This window comes from Scophthalmus maximus, chromosome 3, assembly GCF_022379125.1.
Source record: "Scophthalmus maximus strain ysfricsl-2021 chromosome 3, ASM2237912v1, whole genome shotgun sequence".
Lineage (NCBI taxonomy): Eukaryota > Metazoa > Chordata > Actinopteri > Pleuronectiformes > Scophthalmidae > Scophthalmus > Scophthalmus maximus.
In genome coordinates, this window is record NC_061517.1 from 9,480,662 (window position 1) to 9,495,839 (window position 15,178).

The following is a 15,178-nucleotide window of genomic DNA, read 5'->3' on the forward strand; positions in this document are numbered from 1 at the left end:
ACAAATCCACTGAAAAAAGATTAACAAAATTTCGACTTAAGTCCATCAACGTGTCTGGTGAGCGGCCTTTATGAAACCCAATATTACACATTTCCCTCTGAAGACATGGCTATATCACATATATACTCTAGAAAAGTTGAAATATTTTTTTTTTAAATCAAATGTTAAGGAAACAGGAGTAAATTGTGTATCTGAACTACATAGCAAGTATTCATTTTAATAAATCTAAAAATGTTAGAATGACTGTGTGGCTCACAGACTTGCTCCTGTAGTTTTTTGACACGTCTTTGGCACAAGATCGGGGTTATGATTCATAGACAATACTTGTTGTTGGGATTCATTCATTGTTGATTTCAGTCTCTTTTTTAAATGTGAGATTTGTTTACCTATGTTAAACATAACCAGCTTTATCCCTTCAACACCACGTGAACTTACTTGAAGTCGAGAACTCAAAGCCCAATGACACTCGGAGCCACAACATCTATTACATTCTTTTTATTCTGCAAATACCATCTGTAAAAATTATACATCAAGCCTAAGTATGGAACTCCGGTAAAAGTTCACAGTTGTTTTACAATGTATTTCGTAAGAAAGTCCCATAAAAACAAATGTACGTACACGTCAGTGACGTCAAGAAGAAGCACTTGATGCTACAACACAAACCAGATTCCGTGACGTGGATTACATTGTGTCGTCTTCTTCTTTTGATGGTTTTAGACACAGCAGGGTGCTTGCCCTCTTTGGATGAAACAATTCGAAACGTTTTCCCCTGTACAGGACAATTCGATGTTCCAAAAAATCGACCGAGTACGAACGAGATGTTCAAAAATTGCTTCAAGGCAGGATCGAATGAACATCGGTGCGGTGTTAGATGCTGTGAACGGCGTAGTGAGCGCGTTTAGCTGCGAGCATGAAGTCAAAGTGTGACAGTGCATGATGGTGGAGTATGGAAATGACACAATGGAAAAAAAATGAAGGTTCATTTCATTTACTTTAAGGCTTCGGCAAGCATCCTGTCGCAAAGAGCTGTGGCGTGTTCTCGTAGCCCAAAGCCAAAACTAGGAACAGCGTCTCAGACGGTCCGAGGGTTGACTTGGTCGATAGCTGTCCAGACCCAACCCCCCACCCCCCGATCGACATCTGCTGACTTCGCAGTCCCTGACCACACTTCTCCCGTAATTATTTTACTCCTCTTCTTCCTTCTTCACATCTTACCCTCACCTTTTCTCCCCTTCCAACAAGCGGGTGGAACACACCTCGACCCTTCCCTCTGCTACCACCTCCACACCTGTATTTCACTTTCTACTGGATCCTCTGCTTGTGAGGGTAAAATGGTGGACGGGCAGATATTGGAGACGGTTTGAGGACTGCAGCAAGTGGGGTAGACAAAGCAGGAGAAGGAGGGCGGAGAGTGGGTGGATGAATGGATGAATGGGTTAGGGGGGGGGGGGTTAGTGGCTTAAGTGTCCATCTCACGTAGCGGGGGAGGTCATGCCTACCTCTAGGGGTGTGAGTGAGAAGGAGAGAGAGGGATGGGTGGGTGGGTGTGTGTTGATGGTTTCAAGGTCCATTTCCATCCAGTGATCCTGTTACAACCACATCTGCCATCTTTTGCTCAGACTCTCGACACAACGACCACACGCGTTGTGAAATCCATCCTCAGACAAAAAGGCCTCTTCAGTCGGTTCCTGAAAAAAAGAAGAAGAAAAGAATTTAAAGATCCATCGGCCAGAAAACACAATCTAGAAAAAAGATTTTACAGAGCTCTGGCGTCAGAAAGGTACACCTGTCGCAGCATGCCACTTTTTGTATGTCTGTGTCAACTGACACCTGCGGTGATTCATCCCTATGTGCTCATTAAAAATCAGAATCAGCCACAAAACATTCTGATGAAAACGAGTCCTCATGAGTCCTCAAATAGTTACGCACACGTGCAGTGGCTACATCTCAGTTATTAAACCCCAATCTAGTCTGTTATATCCTGTGTAGTAAATCTTAAAGACAGTAACATGCTCTATGTATCACGTTGGAGACGACTGTAGACATGAAAACTACCTTTCGTAGGATTCACAGTCTCGTCGGCGTCGGCCTCCTCTGCGTCTGCAGCGACACCGCACACCGACTGCTCCATTTTCTCCTCCGTTCCGCCTCCCGGCTGTGACTCTAGCGGGGAGGATCCTGTAGTCCGTGGCTCGGCTGCCACGCCTGGCACGACGGGTCCTGGTCCTGGTCCTGTCACATAGGCGACAACACTTTGTTCCATCTGGGGCGAAGAAGCCTTGGTCAGGAACCAGTATCGCACCAAGTCCGTTGTCAAGCCGGTCGACTGAGCCAGTTCCTGCAACTGTGGAGGGAGAAGAATCTGTGTCAGCTCAAAGTTTGACTGGGAATTGTAGAAGATCTGATTAAATTACAGGATAAGGGTAAAAGGAAAAAAACATGGCACAATTAGTGAAGGGTAATTAAACTGCCAAACTGATTCAGTGATGTCAGCGACACAGCAATATCTGTGTAAAGTTGATTAGCCATTTGACTCTTTACTCTTCAGTCAAGATCTGAATGTAGTCAGAGGGACATTTGGATGCATTAGACAAAATCAATAGTGGATGTTAATGTTAAACTAAGAAGATAAACACTGTCAAACACGAGGGGATTATATTGCCAGGTCCTCGTCCGATCTCACCTGGCTGTTCAAGCAGCATGTCGAAATCTTTTATTGATAGTTTCACTTAAAAAGGAAGAACGTGCTTTATAAATAAGAGGCAGTGTTGTTGTTTTTAAACAAAAGGACATGTTTTGAGGCATTTACAGATATAAACTTAAATATTAAGTGAAATTTTTACAAAGACGTCACTCTTTTCCAACCAAGGAGCTTCCAAGTGTCACTATGACATTTCTGAACCATGTACAATGGCATTTAATTCATAAAGTGGATCAAATGAGTACATTTCTGAATGGTGTGTCTTGAAAGAAACACAGCTATTTCTTCACTTATATGACTTCTGTCTATGCAGTCAAAGAGGAGGGAGGTTTACACTGAAATGTATAATGATTAAAGTTTAAGTCAGAAACCAGAGAATCATAGAGACCACAAATCTGCAAATTTGTTTCAAACTGAATGAAATCAATCATGTCCATTTAGTAACCTGACAGAGTACAGAGGATGCTGCTGGCCCTGATACACAAAAACATTCAGGAAACAAGAGTTTATTTTTTAATAAGGGTGAGCCTGGTTGCAAGCCCCCAAAATAATCTCTGCCTCACACTCAGAAAAACAAATGTGGCTTTGTGGCAGTTAAGAATGTGCTTCTTAAAAAAAGTACCAACCTCAGGGTCTACGAGACTCTCTGGAGGATCGTGTTACCAAGAAGTGAACATCAAACTGAGTTTTAAGACTAAAAAACATACCGTCATATCTTTCATCCTGGCAGCACAGATTAATCAGCTGCTTCTCAAAGATTTCAGAGTCATTGAACTACACTTGGGAAAATGTGGAAAATGCTACTTGCTGTCGTCAGTACCTCCGTCTCCTCCAGCTTGCCGTGGTCGTCGAGGTGCGCCTGGAGGATCTGCGTGTTCTCCGTCGGCAGCTCCTCTTCCAGAGCCATGGCCTGGTACGACTCCAGCCACTTCAGTTGGCCGTTCTTCTGCACGTAGCGGCTGTCCCCGAACCAACGCACGACCTCGGGTCGGGCCAGTCCCGTCCCCGAGATGAGGTCGTCGTACTGAGTGGCGCTGGGCCACTGGGTCCGGGCGTAGACCTGTTTGAGCAGGTGAAGCTGGTCTGCTGTCTTCTTGCCGCGGATGGCTGTGGGTTTGGGAGAGTGGGATGGTTTGGGTGTCGGCGTGGACGACTGGGAGGGTTTGGGGGTGGAGGAGGGGGTGGGGCCCGGGGAGGACGCAGGCGTGCCGCCGGATTGAAATGGAAAAGCAGAGCTCTCCGTCCCGTCACTCTCCACTTTGCCACTGGCCTCTGTCACCTTCAGCATCTTCAGATTGATCTTAATGGGGTTGACCTTCAGTTCTCCTGAGCCGTCCTCCCTCTGTCGTTCCTCCGCGTCAATCGCCATCGCCTCCTCCTCCTCTCTCATTGCCCGATCGGCCTCGTCCTTCTTCTTCTCAGCTGCTACTCTCTTCCTCCTCTCAGCAAACCAGCCGTGGACCTCCCTCCTGGTCATCTTGGTCTCAGATCGCAGTCTGTCCACCTCTTCTCCAGACGGGTCAGGGTCCTCAGCAAAACTGGCCTCCAGTGCCTTTACCTTAACACGATACAGGCGTGGACAAGGTCAGTATCTTGGAGGAGTAAAAACTGAACAGATCGACAGGCTCAATGAATTGATCAGCTGCTCAACAAGAGAAAGGAATTTGCGACAATTTTATTAAGTCTGTTGTGAAACAAAAATACCAAGACGTTCTAGTTTCTCCAGTGTGAGGATGTGTTACCTTTGTCTGTGATACATCACAATGAACCAAATATATTTTGCTAAGTGAGTAATGCTTAGTGGCTAATGTAGCCTCGGCCACGACCTTGGAGCAGAGGAGTGTGGTTACAGAGGTCTGGTAAGATCACTTCTTCCTAACCCCACACTTTTTTTCTTTTCATTTCAAACTTGTCTTCAGCCCAACAACACTGGTGTGAAGTCGTCTGAGTTTTTCAGGTTATTTCAGATTTTGTGCAGCTACCTCTGGACCCACAAAACATTTTGCATAATTTTTTTTTTAACATATGTATCAGTACTCCACTGAAGATAAACGCACTCTGATATGTGCATCTTTGCACATTCTATATAACTTGAATACTTTGCACACTTACCTACACAAACTGTGAAGCTTTGTAACACAATTTGCCCATTATTATTTTAGCATCCTTATTTTTTATTGTATAGCTTTCACTTAAGAATCTTCTCTTCTACTTTGAGTCTTTATCTTTTTTTCTTTATACTCACAGAACTCCCTGCTTTTTAATTTGACTTCAACATTCCCCTTAATTTTTTTAAAACTCGATATGTTCGTTGTTAAGCACAAATCATGTGAATACATACTTGGAATTAAACAGGATTTTGATGTAAATATGTTGTGATGTAAGTATGTAGTGTATATATCCATTTAATAATTTTTTTTTATCAACGGATGAATTGATAATGAAATCAATTAGCAGCCCTTGAACTGCATATCATTTTGTCAGAATGAAAAACAAGCTATGGGCATTTAACGCCTCACCTGATGTGGTTCTCTCTCCTTGTAGCGGATAGCTGTGAAATCAGCAGAGGGTGATCTGGGGAGTCGGCGGGACGGTGTGGTGGGTGATGTGGGCGTCAGTGTTGCTGTCGGACTCAGGGGTGCAGAGCTGTGCTGCGGCGTTTTCACACCAGAGTTGCTGCCACTCTCTGAAAGGTCAACGGGGAGGGCACTGCCAGCGGCGCCGCTCCCCGGCGTACTCGAGCCGATCCCTGTTCCGGCCGCGGCGCCAGACCGTCTGCTCTGTGCACCAGCGCTCGCGCGTGTCCCTTTCGCTTGTCCCTTTACGTTCCGAAAGTGGTAGCGCCGGTCACTGAACCACTTGCGCACTTCCCGCACAGTGAGCCCGGTCAGCGCCATGAGGCGGTCGACCTCCTCCTGGTCGGGAAACTGGCTGAGCTGAAAACTACCCTTCAGCGCGTTGAGCTGCTCTTGAGACTTCTTGTTTGGTGCGGGCGTGCTGCTCGTGGGAGCCGCGGGAGAGGGGGAGGAAGATTTGGAGGCAGGGGAAGATGCGTCCTCCATTTTGAAATTTAGAGGGTCAGCGTCGTCTGTGCTTGTGTCAGTTGGGTTATTTTTGCTGCTGCTACCGGTACCAGTGTCTTTGCTCCTCTGTCCGTCACTGCCTGTTTTGCTGTTGCTGTTTGTAGGTTTGCCGTCTGTGGTGGTTCTGCCGTCTGTGGTTGCTTTGTGACTCTGCACAAGGCTGGTGTTGTTGGCTTTGCTGATATGAGACTTCTTGTTGTTTACGTGGCTGGTAACATTACTACTGCTCCTGTCACTGCAGTCTGCAATAGCGCTGCTGTGCTTGCCATTGACACTGCTCCCCCTGCCATTACTGTGATGACTACTTCCAAGACTAAGGTTGATGACACTAGCTATACTGCTGCTAACAATGCTGCTCGTGCCCCCTCCCCCACTCCTACTACTGTTACTGCTGCTAATGATGCTGCTCCCAGTGCTGCTGCTGCCCACCGTCCCCACCACCATGCTGACGCCTTTGTCTGCCACCAGGGCTGCAGCAGGCCGGGCTTGCATCATGGGGCGGGCGGCTGCCTGGGGCTTAGGCGTGACGGCCAGGGCAACAGGAGCACTGCTAACCTGGATACCGTTGGCCATTACGGGCTGTGTGACGATCACCCCTCCTTGGCTGACAAGAGATCCCTGCAGGATATGAGGGATCCCAGTGGCTCCCAGTGACGCAGGCAGGACTGTGAAGGTGTGGTGGGCTGGGCTGTGGTTACTCTGCGTGCTGGAGGGTGCCGTCTGGATGATGGTGTTGAACATCTTTCTCCGAGCCTCCTCGATCTCCTCGGGAGACCAGCTGATGCCTTGTTTGAGTCTCTGGGCCGTGAACCAGATCTTGATCTGCTCTTCGGGGAACTTTGTGACCACGGTCAGGTAGCAGAGCTCAGCCTTCGTGGGGTATGGGAACTTACTGAAGGAGGTCTTCAGGAAGGAAGAGGAGTCCATGGAGGCACTGTACGTAGGGATGCTGCTCAAGGGAATCATCACCTGGGAGAGAGAATGTGAAATTGAGATAAGAAAATAATTACGTTATATAATATCCAGATTGTTTCAAAACAATGGGACATAAAATATAGGTAAAAATAATTACTTTAGGGAGGTTTTTTGAGGAAGAAGACAAATGAGTGGAGGACACATGTGAGGAGGCTGTGATTGGTGCAGATTGATGAAGGCCTCTATTCTGAACCACTGAAACCACCTGTAGGAAACAGATTTTAAATAATCTACATGAATGAATCTGAATTTACTAATCTAGGACAAAGCCAAACAGGCCTTTCTAAACAGCCAAACTGAAAAGAACAGAAAGAACGACCACGTACCTGTGTGATGGGAGTCTTGAGCATCGGTAATGCTCCAGACCCGTTGACTATCTGAATCGCTGAGGGCAGCGAGACCTTGGCGGTCCCATTGTGGACTATTGTGGGAACATGGGTGACTGTCACTGCAGCAGTCTCTTTTCTCTCGACCTCTCTGGAAGAAGACACAGAGTGAGGGTCTGAGGAAGACTCATTGGAGACTGGGTGAGACACCACTATCCGTTTGGGCTCCGATTTTCCCTTCAGCATCCTCATAATTGGGGTTTTGGTGATGGAAATCTCACTGTCCTTCCCAGAATCAGTTAACAGTTTTTGCTCCACCACAACCCTCCTGTCCCTCTTCCTCAGCTGTAAAGTGGTGTTCCAAGTGCTTGGGTGAACCCTGGCGTTGTGCAGGGCCAGTCCTTCAAACTTGGGCGCCGAGAACGCACAGCTCACACAAAAAAAGCTGGGGTCCGCACGGAAGTCTGGGTGCCCACTGTACACATGATCCAGGAACAAATTGAGGTCATGGGTTTCAAAGTTACAAGGCCTACAGGTGTAAGTGCCAGCACAGTCTCTGATTGCGTCCCCTGCCTCTGGTTTGGAAAACTCCCCTGGGTCTGTGGGGCTGTGTCGCCCCCCTCCAGAAATCCTGGACTGACAGAGAAGAATAGGGGAGTCCCGTTCAGCCTCCTCCAGAGGCCGTGTGATCTTGCTAGGTATCATGCAAGGAGTCGTAGACTTCCTCTTGCTGGCCATGGTGTGACCTCAGGGTGAGAGGGCTTGTCTAAACGGCAGTGAGTGGGGCGTGAGTGAGAATGCGAGTCGTTTCCGCTTGACTATAGACCAGGCGTGGGGGAAGGAGGTCGGCGGGACTTGTCCATAGGTTCCACTTGACGGTCACACTGTGATTTTGAATAAGAACCTGGAAATAAGAGGAGAACACATGTCAGTTCAAGTCATCAGTCACAATACCATACAATACACCTGTAATTTTTTTCTGATAGGTTTGAATGAAGTGTTCCACTTCAGGTACAAACAGGGGAAGAGATGGCGAGTGAGAAGAAGAAATAAGACTGGATAGCTCACGCTCGTCGGTCCACGCCAGTTTCCTCTCAACTGGATGAAAATCATGCACAGCTGGATGTTTTCAAGTAAAAATATTAACAGCATTTATAATATTAAGGCCCTGTGAAAAGATTCAACCCTTAAAATCCGGAGTTGCTTTGATTAAAACCAAAAAGAAAACAAGTCTCCTGGCTGCCACTTTTATGAGGGCATTCGAACAAGCTCAGTCTGCTTCTTCACTGGAGGCTTTTTGGGAGTCGCTCCTGGCCTACCCCGATCTGTCCCCTCCCCCACGCAACTCCGTCTCACTTCCCCTCGTTCGGACACACCCCCACAGCGGGAGCACATTCTGTTTTTGTTTTTTTTATCCAGTGTCTCTGTAGCTTCCCTGAACACCTTCTTAAAATCTGTAAGAAATACACACTTATGAGTGTGTTGCTGACGATAGGGCCCACTCAACAATCGTGCAAGTGGGCGGTTCAACAGATGTTCCCTTGGAAATATGATGCTCTCGCCCAACATAGATACAAACAGAAACACACAAACCTGTCCATGAACATAAATCTTTCAAACTATTTGATTCACCTCTTGATCCCTCGTCTCCGTACAAAAATGACAAAGTTTCCCTTGGAGTAGTTTTCCCCTCCCTCCCTCCTTCCATCCCTCCCACTCTCCGACAAGAGAGGTAGTGATGCAGTATCAGAGGACAGCTCTAGGGCAATTACTCTACCGATCACTCTGCGCCGACATGACACCTCACGCAAAGAGCGGCAAAAGCCCAGAAAAGTTCAACAGGAAACCCCGTTAAACCTCTCAGAGTCCAGCTGAGCTTCTCCTTAAGCAAATACATTTTACCGACAAATCCAAACCAAAAAAACGCAGCTTTTTCTGGGAAATAGCCCAAATTCAAAATAGTCTTGCCTTTTACTGTGGACAAACAGTGCAGTTCCAGCACCGACTCTCTCTCAGGTGAGCGGGATACTCCGAGTCAGTGTCATCATACAATAAATCTGCCTTTGCCCAATTAAATATAAATTGTTCAATGGCAAAGTATTTCTTTCACCTTTGCCACACACACACACACACACACACACACACACACACACACACACACACACACACACACACACACACACACACACACACACACACACACACACACACACACACACACACACACACACACACACACACACACACACACACCCCCTTGCTTTGCCACAGAAAGGTCACAGTAAATTAGCTCAAAGCCCAGTTAACCCTCTCAGGACTGGTGTGTGTGACAGACGCCCTCGCACACGAACCGAGCAGAGGTACACACAGTTTACTTCTCTGCATTGTGAGGCCTACAACCAAATCTCCACCAGTCTGCATGTGTTACTAACTTCTGGGATTATTTTTTTTCAATCAACACCATTAGCACTCGCACAATAACTACATACCTGTGATGAAAACCTTATCGTTCGTGGGCATCTTTTTTGTTTTACACCGCTGACTGACCCTCCTCTTTGGATCAGGGGTTAACATGCAAATGAAGTTTGTAACTGAGGAGAGGACGAGATGCCCCTTGTTCCCATGTGCCCCCCCCAAGAGAGAGTAACTGCCCTTGGCTGGGGCTGTTGTGCACCCGTCCTACTCCCCTGCCATTCAGTTCTGCATCAGGGGGCACTGCTCTGCCAAGGCTGGCCCGTCACATGACCAACACAAAGGCTTATGGGTGGGCAGTCGCAGCCATCCATCACGTGGTTCTGTTGGGTGTGGGTGGGCAGGCGAGAGGCGAAGGGAGAGCGAACGGGAGAGGATGATGGGGGATGGGCGGCCGGTTTGGGGTGAGGAGGCATGGGAAGGAGGGGTGTTAACAGTCGTGGAGGAAACGCTGAGGTGTTTCAGCGAGGAATTTTTTCCTCACTGATACCCTCCTCCAACCAGCCGACACCATCCCGCCTCACCCTGCCAACCCCCGCTCATCAACACCCCCCTCTTGCTACAATCACAGTCCTTTCCTTTCCTTCCCTCCTCTCTCCCTCCTTCCCTCCTCGCCGCACTGCAAAGCCTGGAATGTTCCAACCCGAGCTCTTCAGCCAGTGGACATGGACTGGACTGGAGTTCAGCGTCAGCGTCTACATGTGCAGACGCATTCATTTCAGTGCCTCATGCAAAATAACCATTCATGCAAAAAAAACAAAAAAAAGTGAACACAGGGTGTCAAAGTAGACAGTTACTTAATTCACGCATATTGACGGAGGTTGAGACTAAACTTTGCTACACAGCAATAAACGTTTGAATTATATGTTGATGATATGTGGGAAATCAAAAACCACAAGGTTCAGCCTCAGCAAAGGAGGCGACCAGCAGCAACACCCACAGGCCTCGCACAGGTGAAGACTGAAACCATGCGCAACGCAGGCCGACCTAGTATCGGTGACTGGAAATGGGCAGCTCGTGTCTCAGCAGAGTTCTGTTGACTCACTGGTATGAATACATCCACGAATAACTTTTAATTTGAATGAAGCACATAGGTCGATTTGACCATGTGGCGACGGCGGGCTTGTGTCTGTTATTCGTTTCAGCATTTGCATGTGTGCGTTTCCTGTAAGTCTGATAGTGGAGAGAAGCGAGGTGGGGTGGGGTGAGGTGGGGTGGGGGGGTGTACGTGCGTGTGAGCTCACGTTTGTGTGTATGTGGTGTGTGGGGGTAGCCGCCTGCATGCCTGTGTGTGAGACTTGTTTACCGAGGTAGTGAGGCTGCCATTTTTCCTGTGTGCAAGAGTCAAGCGATCTCCCAGTGACACACAGAGACAGTGTTTTCTGCCCCCCCGCCCCACCCCCCCGGTTCATAACCTATATTATCTACGCCTCGTCAGTGGTGCGGCGCGGCGTGACCTCCTTTCATCCACTAGCCTGACTCTTGTCTAGGCCTGGGCTATATCCTCAGAGTACAGGCCAATAATAGCACTGGCATACACTAGAAATTCTACAGCCCGGCCACAGAGCGTAGCTGCCTGCTCACTAGACTACTCCTCTCGTCACCTGGCCGAGAACACAGGTGCAACGCCGATATCGGTACTGATTCTACGAATCAGTGCACAACATGAGAAGCCCTTTCCTTGTTTGTTTCATTTCTTGTTTCTACTCTCATCTTTTTTCCTCCCTCTTCCGTCTCTTCACCCTCTCTCACTCCTCCTCCCTCTGCCAATCGTCTCTTCACCCTCGGCTTCCCCTCCCTCCCTCCCTCCCTCCCTTCCTCCCACTGTCCGTTCTTCTCCTCCCTCTCTAGGCAAGTTTGGCCCAGGGAGACAGGTCGGCAGCGCCACTGGTGTGTTACTGTCCCCATGGCAACCACCTCCTACCCCCTCTCTCTCTCTCTTTCCCTCTTGCTCTCTCTCTCTCTCCCACCGGCTCACTTCTCTAAAGCACAAGCATGGGGGTAAACACACACAGACATGGTTACTCAGACCTACATATATGCAGAAAACACACAAACACACACACACACACACAACTCTATTGCCATCGAGTCCCGGGATCTAGCGGAGCTTGTTTGTTCCACACAACCCCGTGAGTGGTATTTGGAGAGCCTACCCTGCTCCTATTTCAGTGCCTCCGTCACGCAGTGTTGATGTCTCCTAGCTAGGTGTGGTCGCCGTCGTCAAGGCACGCTATTGGCCAAAGCTGATGTAGTCTCTTCCTGTTAACATGGTGGCGAGTCCCCGTCCAGACGTCTGCTCAGGCCACTGTTCCCTACAGGCTGTGGCTGCTGGGCCTGTAGAGGCCTGAGACACGCAGGGCTCCTGTATCCACAGGATACATAAACAGGCCCCAGATCCGGACAGATGCTGTGTTCTCTGACAGAGAAAAACTGAAGACCCACCTCTGTCCCCAGGTGTATTCAAGATAATTACTAAGTCTGCACCAGGACAAACCCGTCACCATCTGCGAGTCTTCTTCAAGGCACACACTCTGCACTTTCTTGTCGTCTGTCCCAAAACACAAACGCCTTGCCACTTTAATTCATTCCCACCTCAGACATTGCTCCAGCGAACCTCCTCCTGTCAATCAGCTCGAGGATTTCACTCCCTCGTACCTTTGCTGACAGTCACGGCTCACCACTCGCTCACACGTTTTACGCTTCTGAGCTTCTTTCCACTCCTATTTCAATATTTTATGTGTTATTTTTTCTCAAACAAAACTGGAGATATGACACTTCAGTGTCATTCCCTCTGTTCCTGACTCCCATATCTGGGCTGCTCTCGGGTCAGGGAGCGGATTGCAGCGTGGGTTGCAAACGGCTGCATTGCTGTGGCCACTGCCAGTGCATGTGTTAAAACTGGGTTGCTGAGAGGGGAGGGAGAGAGAAATGGCGGAACACCGTGCTCTCTGCTGTCCAACCTAAAATGGCTGACATCACAAGCTGTTAACCAGCCAAGCAGAGCAAGAGGCTGCTACTGCTGCTGACCCGAACCCATACTCGCTCTGGACCAGTGAGAGGAACGCACCGACCTTACACCAGAAGGAAATTTTCATGACATGGGTCAACACCAAAAAATAGTCACTACTGAAGGACTGTCACACTGAAAAGCATCACTCACTCACAACAATTCATCAACTGATGCTTTACAGGAAAAATGATCAAAAGAAAAAAAATATGTGAAATGAACCAAAGTGCATTCATAGTCAATACAACTAGGTTTGTTTCACAAAGAGTCGTTACTGATAAATCGTTTCACACTAAGATAGAAAACTGAGGGAAAGACAGGGAGGGAAGGAGAAAGAGGGGTGGGAGGTGTTGCTGGGGGACGGAGGGCGGGGGGTGAGTGAGACTATTCAATGAGATGTGCAGCCATGGAGCCAATCCATCACCACGGCAACACACTTAAATACAGCAAAATGAGACGAGAAGAAGAAGAAGAAGAAGAAGACGAAGAGGGCAGCTGTTAGGAGCATCCAAGACGAACTCTTCCTTATATCCAGGAGGAAGACGGATGTGTTGTAATGTGATCATCGCCAACCGTACTCAAACAAATTACTCTTTCAGAGTGAATGATGCATTGTGGGTGATAAATAAATAGCTGGATTAAGCTGCATGTCTATGCCTTGATGTGGGCATCAGACACAAATTGGTAGTCTGGGAAATCTTTGCCCTAATCCCTGGAGCCGCGCACGCGCGCACACACACACACACACACACACACACACACACACACACACACACACACACACACACACCAGCTCATGACAACACTGACATGATGAACAAATGGAGACAACAGCCTGAACTGCCTGTTAGGAAACATGACATCAAAACTCCGGTATGCGGTATGAAAAGTCTGTGATCACAAATATGACAAACAATTTTATCAGATCCTGCAAAAAAAAATTAAGAAAATAAAGTAAACATAACAAAACAACCACAGTGGATTGCTTGAACAATGAAAAACAACATGAGTCTTCACTGACAGGAGCTCAAAGTCATCTCCAACTTCTCCACTCATCGCACTCAGTCACGCTGGACACATTCGGGACGTTTCTGCCAAAATCTCACAGGTCTCTGACTTTTAAATGAGCCGGCAACGTCCGATTGCTGTGTCAAAAAAAATAAAAATGTCTTTAGTAAAAACGCGAACAAATCTCGCGGTTTTCGCGGAGCGGCTGGACTGCGTCGGTCCCCGAGCGCAGCGGCGTCACAGATCTCCGAACATGATGCGTGTGTTCATCTTCCTGCTCCACTCAGGCGGCGTGGGTCCCAACTCGCAGGGCTCGTCCACGTTATACGTTTAAAGGACTGGAACCGCTTCCGAGCGGAGGTGAAAGGCAAAGCCCCCCCCCTCCCCTCCCCAGATAAAAAAATAAATAGCCAACCCTATACTCTCTCCCCCCGTTGGCTGTCGCCATTTTAAGCAGGCGACATGCAGCTGGCCGGCGCCGCGCAGCCACAGCGCAGCCCGCAAAGGTGAGGCTCCGCGGTATGGAAAGCGGCGCACACAAGTTGTTTTGGGGGAAACGTCAGAACACACTCACCTCGCGGTGTCGGAGCTCGGCGGGTGCAGCGCAGGGTTTAGAAAATAAAATTTAAAAAAAAGTTTACAGTGACACGGGCTGACGGGAGGTTACTTATAGGTGCGAGCCCCCTCGGTCCGTCGGGCGGGTTGGAACCGTCACACTGGCGCCGGACCGGTCCCGACTACGCGTCCCCCCCATCCACCCCTCTCTGTCTGCGCTTGTTTATGTCGAGTGGCTCTCGGTGTTACGGCAGCAGGGCAGCGGAGGGGTGGAAGAAAAATACGGCGGACGTACACCGAGGAAAGAGACGGCCACGTGACGCTGACGTCACTGACGGTGGAGTTGGCGTGAGGCACTCGAGCTCCGCCGCCGCGCCGAGAGCAGGAGTGAGTCAGTCATCCCGTCATGACCCTCCGACCAGGAAGACGAGGGGGAGGAGGAAGAGGTCAAGTTTTCCAACGGGACTCGAAGCGCGCTCGGTCCCGGTTAAAGGTGATGTTGTTAGAGCAGCTCACACCTGTCCACCTCCCAGGTGACCTCTCTTAAAGAGACAGTACTGACTAAAGTTATCCTGCATTTAACCCCCCCCCCCCCCCCCCCCCCATCCAAGCCAAAACACAACTACTGTGCACAATAGAGAAATCGCTTAAACCCATACTATCATCCATGAATGGCCACGATTCACATGTTCAGTATCACAGAGACTTTATAGGCTAACCACCTGCTGGTCGTGACACTCATCTGTCAGCATCACAGACGTGCTGCCATCAAGTGGAGTCTTACAGTCGTGCAAATGTAAAATATCAACGTATAGGTGAAATAGTTGTTAGAGGTTCAAATTAAAAAGTAATTGTGAACCTTCGTCAACCTACGGCTGCGCAAATGTTCAAAAATGTTTCAAACCACCAACGGACACAATGAACCCTGGGGCTGTTTTAAATTCTTAATAGATGAAGTGGTTGACAGATTAAACATTTCTCGGTAGGATCCATCGCAATTCACAATACAGTTGAGCCGCACCAGAAGATTACAACACAGCCTCCACAA

The 15,178-nt window shown here is 48.5% G+C and overlaps 1 protein-coding gene across 3 annotated transcripts; it reads right to left on the bottom strand.

The window, feature by feature from the left end:
* Positions 1–479: 479 nt before the first annotated feature.
* zhx3b (zinc fingers and homeoboxes 3b) lies at positions 480–14,626 on the bottom strand. 3 transcript variants are annotated; one of them, XM_035645507.2, is made up of 7 exons: positions 14,150–14,626; positions 7,086–7,989; positions 6,857–6,964; positions 5,221–6,753; positions 3,522–4,259; positions 2,056–2,344; positions 480–1,688 (listed from the first exon to the last, which is right to left on the bottom strand). In XM_035645507.2, the coding sequence occupies exons 2-7, from the start codon at positions 7,821–7,823 to the stop codon at positions 1,678–1,680; spliced, it is 3,417 nt and encodes a 1,138-aa protein (XP_035501400.2). In that variant the 5' UTR covers positions 7,824–7,989; positions 14,150–14,626; the 3' UTR covers positions 480–1,677. The 3 variants fall into 3 exon arrangements, with proteins under 3 accessions (XP_035501400.2, XP_047187055.1, XP_047187056.1); XM_047331099.1 differs by lacking the exon at positions 14,150–14,626 and adding an exon at positions 9,575–10,024; XM_047331100.1 differs by lacking the exon at positions 14,150–14,626 and adding an exon at positions 8,154–8,362.
* Positions 14,627–15,178: the final 552 nt, after the last annotated feature.

Bases quoted from the DNA above. Each gene is read 5' to 3' on its own strand.
- zhx3b (XM_035645507.2), bottom strand. From the start codon at position 7,823: ATGGCCAGCAAGAGGAAGTCTACGACTCCTTGCATGATACCTAGCAAG. The intron at 6,965-7,085 runs GTACGTGGTCGT...TGTTTCCTACAG, and splicing joins TCAAGACTCCCATCACACAG to GTGGTTTCAGTGGTTCAGAA. The intron at 4,260-5,220 runs GTGAGGCGTTAA...TATCGTGTTAAG, and splicing joins AGGAGAGAGAACCACATCAG to GTAAAGGCACTGGAGGCCAG.